Source organism: Nannospalax galili, unplaced genomic scaffold (genome assembly GCF_000622305.1).
Source record: "Nannospalax galili isolate Female #2095 unplaced genomic scaffold, S.galili_v1.0 scaffold315, whole genome shotgun sequence".
Lineage (NCBI taxonomy): Eukaryota > Metazoa > Chordata > Mammalia > Rodentia > Spalacidae > Nannospalax > Nannospalax galili.
In genome coordinates this window covers 21,600-32,099 of record NW_008336851.1, presented here as the reverse complement: position 1 = coordinate 32,099, position 10,500 = coordinate 21,600, and the positions used below count along the sequence as shown (strand labels likewise).

Sequence of the window (10,500 nt, the reverse complement as noted above, 5' to 3'; positions counted from 1 at the left end):
ATTGGTGCAAAATAAAATATCTTGGAATAAATCTGAACAAAGATACCAAAGATTTCTAGAATGAAATTTTTAAATCATTAAAGAAAGAGATAGAGGAAGACACCAGGAGATGGAAGGACCTCCCATGCTCATGCACTGGAAAAATTAATATTGTGAAAATGACCATCCTACCAGAGGCAATATATAGATTCAATGCAATTACAATCAAAATCCCCATGACATACTTCACAGAATTAGAAAAAAAAAATCCTTAAATTTACACAGAAGACCCTGGATAGCCAAAGCAACCCTGAGCACAAAGAGCAATACTGGGGGGATTACTATACCAGATCTCAAAGTATACTATAGAGCTCTAGTCATCAAAACAGCATGGTACTGGCACAAAAATAGACACATAGATCAATGGAACATCATTGAAGACCCAAACCTGAGTACACACAATTTCAGCCACCTGATATTTGACAAAGGTGCCAAGAACACACAGTGGAGGAAAGACAGAATCTTCAACAAATGGTGCTGGAAAACTGGATCTCTACCTGTAGAAGAATGAAACTAGACCCTTATCTTTCACCTTGTACAAAGGTCAACTCCAAATGGATCAAAGACCTTAATGTGAAATCAGAAACTCTGAAACTGTTAGAAGAAAACATTAACAGTAAACTACAAGACAGGTTTAGGAAAGGACTCTCTAAATCAGACATCAGTTGCTCAGAACTAAGGTCAACAATCAACAAGTGGGACCTCATTGAACTAAAAAGCTGTACAGGGAAAGAAACGTCCAAGAAAGTGAGGAGAAAACCCTCGGAGTAGGAGAAAATCTTCACCAGCAACACATCTGACAGAGGTCTAACAACCAGAATATATAAAGAACTCAGAAAAAAAAGAATCAAGAAAACAAATGACCCAATTAAAAGATGGGCTAAAGATCTAAATAGAGAGTTTGCAAAAGAAGAAATAAAGATGGCTAAGAAACATCTTTAAAAGTGTTCAACATCATTAGTAATTAGGGAAATGCAAATGAAAACCACCTTAAGGTTTCATCTTATCCTGTCAGATTGGCTAAGATCAAGACAACAAATGATACCAAAAGCTGGTAAGGATGTGGAGAAAGGGGAACACTCACTTAATGCTAGTGGGATCGCAAACTCGTGCAATCCCTATGGAAAGCAGTGTGGAGAACTCTTAGAAAACTAAAAATTAACCTACCATTTGACCTGGTTTTACCACTCCTTGGCATACACCTAAAGGACTAACCACTCCTTGGCATATACCCAAAGAACTCATCCTATTGCAGAGACACTGGTGCATCCATGTTTGTTGCTGCTCTTTTCACAATAGATAAGAGATGGAAACAACCTAAGTGTCCCTCAGTTGATGAGTGGTTAATGAAAATGTGGTGCATTTACACAATGGAGTTCTACTTGGCTGTAAAGAAAGATGAAATAATGAAATCTGCAAGTAAATGAATGGAATTATAAACTGTTATACAAAGTGAAGTAACAGACTCTGAAAAACAAACCACATCTATTCCCCCTCATTTGTGGATCCTAGCACCAAATCCTTATATGCCAGTATATATAATATATATCCTGATGTAACTGCAGGAACCAGGGAGGGAAAGAGAAAGAAGGAACCCAAGAGAGAAGAACAGTAGGAGACAGGTATTACTAAGGGAGAAATGTGTAAAATGGGGATATTTAGTTTGAATCCCAGCATCCACATGGCGCTAACAACTGTCCGTAACTCCAGTTCCAGGGGATCCTCTGTCTTCCGTGGGCATTGCACGACATGGGTGCATTTACCTACATGCAGGCAATACACACATACACATAAAATAAAAATAATAAATAAAATATTTTTTAATGGGAATATTTTTTTTAATGGGGATATTTAAATGGGAGGGGGAGAGAGAGGGTTATACAAGGAACTATGGGGATAAAGGGGAAGAAGGAGCTCAAGAGATGTGGGACCATAGCAGACAGCAATTATCAAGGGAGAAATGCGGAAAATGGGGATACTTTAAATGGGAAGGGTGTGGAGGGAGGGTTAGACAAGGAGAGAGACAAGAGATAAATAATGTCTAGTTGGAATAAAAAAATAGAGGGACTCCTATTAGTCCAAAAATCTACTGAAAAAAATCACACATACAGGGCCAGGCATGGTAGTGCATGCCTTTAATCCCAGCACTCAGGAGGCAGACACAGGTGGATCTCTATGAGTTAGAGGCCAGCCTGGTCTACGTAGTGAGTTCCAGGCCAGCTGGGGCTACAGGGAGACCTTGTCTCAAAAAGACAAATAAAATAAAATAAAATAAATAAATAAACAAATAAATAAATAAAATAAAATCACACATACAATATCTCTACATGAGTCTGTGTGTATGGCTAAAGGCTACATAAGAAACAGTGCTAGATTGGAGAAAGCTTCCTTTGAGTTGTTCGCCAGGGTAGGTAAGAGACTTCCAAAATTATACAGGTCACTGCCACAGTCCTTGATTGCCTCCCAGGACCTGAAGGTAAGACCCTATTGCTGAGACAGGACATACTTCAGACACAGGATTTGGAGCAATGGAGCTGGAACTGACCTGGAAGCCTCCTCCCCTGAGGGCAGCTCTCATAGCTTTGGAGAGCACCATGCAAACTGCTAAGGGAGACATCAGTCCATGGTCCAACCCCAGCTTCAAGGCTGAAAAACCACATCAGTGACCGGCACAGCAAACGACATTGGTGCAATAGTGGCACTTTTATCTTGGGGGTAATCAACAGCTACCTAATTGGACTTAAAGCCAATTATGGTACCTGTAAACCTAGTCAGATACACATGGCTGGAGAGGTCATAGATCTTAGAGAAAGTCCCAAGGCTAGAGAGAAATGTAACTTCATACTATATACAAAATATGGATCCTGAGCTGGGCGTGGTGGTGCACACCTTTAGTCCCAGCGCTTAGGAGGCAAAGGCCAGCCTGGTCTACATAGTGAGTACAGGTCAGCTGGGACTTCAGGGAGACCCTGTCTCAAAAAGACAAAAAAAAGGGGAAAAAAAAAGGATCCTTAAATTTACAGACAAGTATCCCAGTCACCACCCATCAAAGCAGCTTCTTTTTCAACAGAGATTATTACAGACTTCCACAATGGTCATACACAAAGACTGTGAACTGCCCAAGCCTACATGGCACATCTACGATGCAACCTCTACACCTAAAGCTCATGGAACATAGAACAGGGATGAAGAGAACACTAACACATCTTTCAGTTCTCATCAATGAAGCTCCCTCATGCAAGAGAGGACCAGGAACACAAAAGGTCACAAATGGCTAAAACGTACAGAATAAGAGTCTACAGAGTTTCAGTCCTTGGACAGGACTCCTATATTAAAATTCACCCATCCAGGGTTCAGGGACCATTGCAGAAGAGGGGCCAGAGAGAACATGATAGGCCTTAAGACAAATGACAGAATGTATGAATTTCAGTGGGGGTGGGGCTATGGGAGGGTGCCAATGGGGAATGGGGTGTACAGATTATTAAGATGTTCTGTGTGAAATGCAGAAAAATTCAAAAGAAAATTTAAAAAAATGCTGATATGGATGAAGCAGGCCAGGGTCCATCCCAGGATGGCAGCTAAACTTGGCAGTGTCATGCATGTGATGCTGGTTTTAGAAGCATGAAAGATGCAAGAGTGAAAGGATCATCAGGCCAATCAGCATGAAACAGCAGTGTCCCTGCTTAAAGAAGCCCCTCACAGGCCAAGAGGACCTGACAGGCACTGTGTGGAGCTGTGACTGTGAAGCCTGGTTAGCATGGAGAGCCCAAGATGCTGGAGATGCTAGAGCGTGAGACATCTACCAAAGAGAGCTGCATAGGGAGTGGCACCAGTCTAAGAGAGAGATGTATGCCGTATGCAGCAAAGCTGGAGGGGCGGAGCCATCTCAGATCTTTGGAACTGAAGTCTCATACATTGGACATGGAGCTGTAGGATTTGGTGTTTGCCCTGCTGGGTTTCAGTCTTGCTTTGGTCCAGTATTTCCTCAGTATATATCCATTCCTCCCTTCTGGAATGGGAATGTGAATTTAGTTCCACTAATGTTGGAAGTATAATTTGATTTTACAGGGGTTTATAGTTGAAAGAGTGCCTTGACTCTCAGAAAAGACTTTGGACTCTGGACTTTTGAATAGCATTGAGACTGGTAAAGACTATGGGGGCTTTTTGAAGGTGGATTGAATGCAGTTTGCATTTAATAAGGTCATGACCCTATGGGAGCCAGGGAGTGGAATACAGTGGTTTGAATGAGAATGTCCCCCATAGGCTCCATATATTTGGGTGTTTTGTTACCAGCTGGTGGTGCTGTTTGGGGAGGTTTTAGGAGGTGCAGCCTTCCTGAAGGAGGTACATCACTGGGGGTGGGCTGTGAGAGCTCTTAAGCCTTGCGGGATTTCCAGTTGTTCTCTGCTTCCTGTGACTACTTGGTGATGTGGTTACTCAGCCTTCTGTTCTGGCCACCTCTGCCACCCTGCCCCCCCCACCATTACGGACTCTAACCTTCTGGAATTGTAAGCTCAAATAAAGTCTTTCTACTTAAAAATAAATAGACTTTCTGAAAACAATTTCAGTTTCTGCCAAGCATTACAAACTTCACAACTTTAAAAGAGACAACTTTTCTCCTACCAAAGTTTACAAGATAAAAACTTAAGAAACACATATCCTACCAATGATATACCCCATTTCTGCCCTTTTATGGATTCACTGATTTTCTTGGGTGGAGGAAGGGTCTGCCTGGAACTCACTATGTAGACCATGCCTCCTGCATGCTGCGATTAAAAGTGTGTGCCAGCACACCTGGCTGAACTGATGTTATTTTTTAAAATTCTTAAAAATTTACTTTTATTATTAGCCAGGTGTGGCGCATGCCTTTAATCCCAGCACTCAGGAGGCAGAGGTCGGTAGATCTCTTAAGGCCAGCCTGGTCTACCTAGTAAGTTCTGGGCCAGCTGAAGCTACAGGGAGACCCTGACTCAAAAAAAGACAAAAAAATTTACTTTTATGTGTTTTGCCTGCATGTAAGTAAGTGTACCATGTGTGAGCCCTTGGAGGCCAGAGGAAGGCATCAGACCCCCCTGGAACTGGAGTTATACATGGTTATTAGCTGTCATGTGGGTGTTGGGAACTGAATCTGGGTCCTCTATAAGAACAGCCAGTACTCTTAACCACCAAGCCATCTCTCCAGCCCCTAAATGATTTTTTTAAAGTATTTTGTTATTTTAGGTTTTATGTGTATGAGTGTATTGCCTGCATGTATGTGAGTACACCCATGTTGTTGTACAATGCTGAGGAGGTCAGAAGAAGGAATTGGATTCATTTCCCTGGAACTGGAGTTAAGGATGGTTCATAGCTGCCATGTGGGGGCTAGGAATTGAACCTGGGTCTCTGCAAGAGCAGCCAGTGCTCTTAACCACTGAGCCCTAAATGATGTTATTTTAAATCTCCAAGAAGTTATACAACTAAAATACAAAATAACTTTAAACACAAATTTCCCCTTTAGCAAATATTCTGAAGTCAAACAGTACTGATGAGATACAATTCTGTGAATGTACTAAAAGAACCAACAATATTGACTTTCTATTTTAAAAGGATGAATTTTGAAATACACAAATTATATCTCGATAAAGTTATTTAAAAACAATAGCAAAAGTGGGATGTGGTGGCTCATGCTTTTAATTCCAGGCACTTGGGAGGCAAAGGCAGGAGGATCCCTTCTCAAAGGCCAGCCTGGTCTCTATAGTGAGTTCCAGGCCAGCCAGGGCTACATAATGAGGTCCCATCTCAAAAAACAAAAAGGGACCTGGGCATGGTGGTGCACACCTTTAATCCTAGCTTGGGAGGCAGAGGCAGGCAGATCTCTGTGAGTTTGAGGCCAGCCTGGTCTACTGGTTGGTGTACTTGGCAAGTTTCAGGCCAGCTGGGGCTACAGGGAGACCTTGTTTCAAAAAGACCAGAAAAAAAAAAAAAGAAGAAGAAGAAAGATCAACATTCTGTATCAACTTAGTCACTTTTTTTTTTCTGGTCTTTTTTGAGACAGTGTCTCCCTGTAGCTCCAAACTCACTATGCAGACCAGGCTGGCCTTGAAAGCACAGAGGTTCACCTGCTTCTGCCTACCGAAAGGCGTGCATCACCACACCCAGCTAACTTTTTAAAAATTTGTTTTTTACATTTATTTCATTGTGTGTGTGTGTGTGTGTGTGTGTGTGTGTGTGTGTGTGTGGGAGAGAGAGAGAGAGAGAGAGAGTTAGTTCTCTCTTCCATCTTGAGGGTTCTGGGGATGGAACTCAAGTCATCAGTCTTGGCAGCAAGCACTTTTACCCTTTGAGCCATCTCACTGGCCCTCAAGCCACTTTTTAAAAACTAAACATCTGTTTGTGGCTTGACCTCACTGGATTCACCCACCAATTTTAATTGCCCCTAAACAGACAGCTCCTTCCAAGTACTGTTTTTTCCCTTCAGCGATCTCATTCAGACGAAATCTACCTTAGGAAAGTTAATATATTTTAAAGTATTTTGAAAGAAATGCAACATCCTATTCTTTGGCTTTTTTAAAGCTGATGCTTTTTATTTTTTATTTTTTTGGTCTTTTTGAGACAGGGTCTCCCTGTAGCCCCAGCTGTCCTGGAACTCACCATGTAGGCCAGGCTGGCTTTGAATTCACATAGATCCACCTGCCTCTGCCTCCAGACTGCTGGGATTAAAGGCATGTGCCACCACACCCGGCTAAAGTTGATGCTTTTATGGAGGCAGTGTTAACATTGTATGCACTGAATAGAGGAATCTCCTTCTACCGCTTGAAGAAAAACATTGCAAAATGAGGCTTTCAGTGAAGGAAAACAATAAACAAGTAAAAACTAAACACGTACATGCCTTTCTAAAACATACCCCCCATTCTTAGAAGGTTCACAGCTTCCTGGAAACAAGCTGTGAAAACACCTTGGATAGCAACCTCACTAGAAATTAAAGTGTGGCTACACTGCCACTGTAGTTCATGAAGCCAGCTATGAATGTTACTCTAAAGGTATGTCTCCTGCAGCATAGAATTCTGACAGCTAGAATTCATGTGTTTGGTTTTTGAGACAGCCCAGGGTGGCCTGAACTCTATTTCTGGAAGGATGACCTTGAATTTCTGATCTTTCTACCTCTACATCCTAAGAGTTACAAGCATATGCCACCATTCCTGATTTATATGGTGCTGAAGATCAAACCCAGCTTTGTGCATGCTAGGAAAGTATTCTGTCAACTGAGCTATAGCTCCAGCCCCTATAATTCACTTTTGTTTGTTTATCTTATATTATATATTCCCTGCATGTATGTAAATACACCCATGACGTGCAATCCCCAAGAAAGACAGAAGATGGTGTTGGATTCGCTGGAGTTATGGACGGTTGTTAGCCGCCATGTGGGTGCTGGGATTCAACCCCGGATCTTCTGCAAGAACAGACAGTGCTCTTAACCAATGAGCCATCTCTCCTGCCCCTATAATTCACTTTTAAAAGTGTCAGAAGCGAGAAAAAAACACATCTGTCAACCTCTGAAATAAAAAAGACTAAATCTCCAAGGAGAGCTGAACTTCCTGCTTTTCAGAATTCTGGTTCAAACATCCTAAGCTGATACAGGTAAATTATTTATTTAAAAAACAAAACCACCTTGTCCATGACAAAGTATACTATAAACATCAACTAACTAAGCAAAAGCACAGTGCTCATGTCACTGAGGCCTCATGAAGGCTGAACTATAAACAGACCTGGGATCTGTCACTGGCCCCACAGTCATTATCTGGAAGAGGAAGATTAGTGCTACTTTAAAAACAGGAAAGAGGCGGGTGGGGGCACTTGAAAGGGAGGAGGCCAAGGTAACCCATTCAAAACACCAACAGTCACATAAAGAACATGAGGAATGCCTCCATTATCTAAGAACCCATGAGAGGTGGATTCTTTTCAGTCGTATCTTTCAAAGAGTGAAGGAGAACCTGCAGAATACACCTATGAGCAGATTGTGCTAGCGACATCTGGTAATAACAGAAACAAGTACTGTTTTCTGCACTGCATGAGAAAGGGACTTCAGTGACCTATCCTGTCTATAAGACCAAGCTATTTTACATATGAGGAGTATGAGGAACAGTGTCACATCTTGAACACCCCCATTTCTTTAATTTTCTAGAAAAAGAGTCACAGCCATGAGAATACACAGGCCCTGAATAGGCATAAAGTTACTGTTTCTTGGCATTGAACATTGAACATAAGAAAGACACCATCTTCTGTATCTCGGGGATATGACAAAGCACCCCCAGTGAAGCCAGCTAAGCACTAGAAAACGATACGAAAGAAACAAGGCCTCAATAAGACAAGAGACTAAGGATTACTAGACCAGACAACCCTCCACTCCCACCCAACACACACACAATTTGTACTTCTTTATTTTTTGGTCTTTTCCCTTGCAGTTGGTGGGCAGTCTTTTTTAAAAAGCCTAACGCTTTCTTAAGTTAAGTGGTACAGCAATAATATAATCCCCAAGTCCACCCAAACCAAAGCTAACATCTCAAGTACCAAGGGAAGAAGAAAGAAAACAGGTATGTTTCCTCTAAGCCAGAGCTGTGCAGGAGCAACAGCAGAATAAACGAAGTGGAGAACTCCCAAACAAGTGCCCGACTCAAAACAGAGTTGAGGCCCCTCGATCGGCCTTTGCACCCTCCCGGTGGTAAAAGGGTGGACCCCAGCCCTGCACCGCCATACAGAGTCAACTGCACAGCGGAGGGGCGTAGCGCAGGACCGGAGAACTGTGACTAGTTAGAGTGGTGTTTCCAAGCTACGTTATCAAAGCATTCCCGAGTAGGTTTCCTGCACCTCAGGAAGCTCCTTCCAGGCCCTGGAGGTGCAGAAGCAAGGAAGAAGAAAAGATACCCTCACCACGCCCCCGGAAAACACTCGAGCCTCCCTCACCTTTCACTCACTCCCGAGACCCCAGAAAAATCTATCCGTTTCTTCCTTCGGAACCTTCTCAGGCTTCCCCTCTCATTCCTGCGCCCATCCGACTCGAGACGCCCACCTGTGCGGAAATACATGACCCAGGCGTGACACAAATACGAAGCAACTCGCACCGGATGACAGACGTCTGGCCGCCAGTCCCGGCTCGGCCGAGTTTGCTGTGCGTGCTGATGTCACGTACCCATTCCCCCAAAACTCGAAAATAATGACTTACGTCCGAGTGACCAGCAGGGGGCCCGCGTCCGCGGCTGGGGAGGGCACCTGCCGCCCTCAGGTAGTGGGGGCTCCTCTGCGGACTGTGGCCCCGGCCCCAGGGCGTTCCCTCGCCAGCTCGGCCTGGGCTGGAGGCGCTGCGACCCACCCAGAGCGCAGGCAGCTCCCCCTGGTGGCCGCGGCGAGGACGACGCCGGCACACGACCGCCCACCCAACCTTCCAGCCTGCCCTTCCGGCACCCGGAGCCCACCTCTACCCCGCGAGGTCGCAACCCACGCAGGGATGCGGACACCAGAGGCGGGCAGGCCGCGCTGTTCCCGTGTCCGGCTTTCCCCGTCCACGGCCCGCCACGCCCTCAGAAATCTCAAGGGGTTACGCGGTGACAGCCCAGGGACACTGCAGGGGTAAGGGAGGGCAGTCACCTACCTGCGCCCCAGCTCCCACACAGGAGAGCCGGACACTCGGGCACGCTCACGAGCATCGGCCCGGGAGCAAAACAAGCCTTTATAGCGGCATCGTTCGCCCGCACCGCGCAAGCGCGCTGCACAAAGCTTGCGCAAGACCGAAGGGAATCGTAGTTCCTCGTCCAGCAGCCGCAGGCGCTGCACGCGGCAAAGGACTACGTTTCCCAGAAACCCGGTAGGTATCCGGGAAGGGGTGTGGGTTACTCCTCTTCCCCCAGCGCACTCGGCGCTGCCCCGTCCCTCCTTGGGCTCCGAGACTTGGTCTGGAATCTTCTGTAACGTTGTGAATCCCCGGGGCCGGTAGGCCGGTCCGGGTGGTGGCCGGTGGCTCTGTGTTCCCAGGCAGCCCGAAGTTCATAGTCAGGCCCGTCCAAGTATGTGCGGCCGGTGGTGTACATCGTGAAGGTCATCGTAGCTTGCTTCTGTTTAACCCCAGATCTTTTCTGTGGGGTCACTTAGCAGTTCGCATTTGCTTACGGGTGAGTCCACCCCACATTCTGCACAGTTAGTATCTTTCTTTTATCCCAACCACCCATCACATAATGTGCTGTCTTGGCTTCTAAATAATAAAATGCCAGGATCACAATTTTCAAAGTGGCAAGGACGGTAGAAATCGGTTTCTTTTTGTAACTAATGCCTAACGGCATTAGTCATGTTTCTGGTTTGTCTACTTAAACATAATAATATAAGGATTACTGTTTAGTGTCTCCTTATCCTTAAAGTATCTGGGGCTTGTTTATGGTTATCCATTTTAAGAGATTAAAAAGAGTAAAATGGCTTGCCCATCTTCATAGAGCT

The 10,500-nt window shown here is 44.7% G+C and overlaps 1 protein-coding gene across 11 annotated transcripts in view; it reads right to left on the bottom strand.

Annotated features, from left to right (window-relative positions):
- Abcc5 (ATP binding cassette subfamily C member 5) overlaps positions 1 to 9,869 on the bottom strand; it is a 94,627-nt gene extending 84,758 nt beyond the window's left edge. For 3 of the 11 annotated variants that reach the window (XM_029562621.1, XM_029562623.1, XM_029562622.1), the window contains exons 1-2: positions 9,665 to 9,858; positions 8,980 to 9,085 (exon numbers count right to left, since the gene is read on the bottom strand). In XM_029562621.1, the coding sequence (XP_029418481.1) occupies positions 8,980 to 9,085; positions 9,665 to 9,719 (161 nt within the window). In that variant the 5' untranslated portion in view covers positions 9,720 to 9,858. Of the gene's footprint in view, positions 1 to 8,979; positions 9,190 to 9,238; positions 9,409 to 9,664 lie in introns of those variants that run through there. The other 8 variants (XM_029562612.1, XM_029562615.1, XM_008831257.2 and 5 more) reach the window with 6 other exon arrangements.
- Between the last annotated feature and the right edge of the window lie 631 nt (positions 9,870 to 10,500).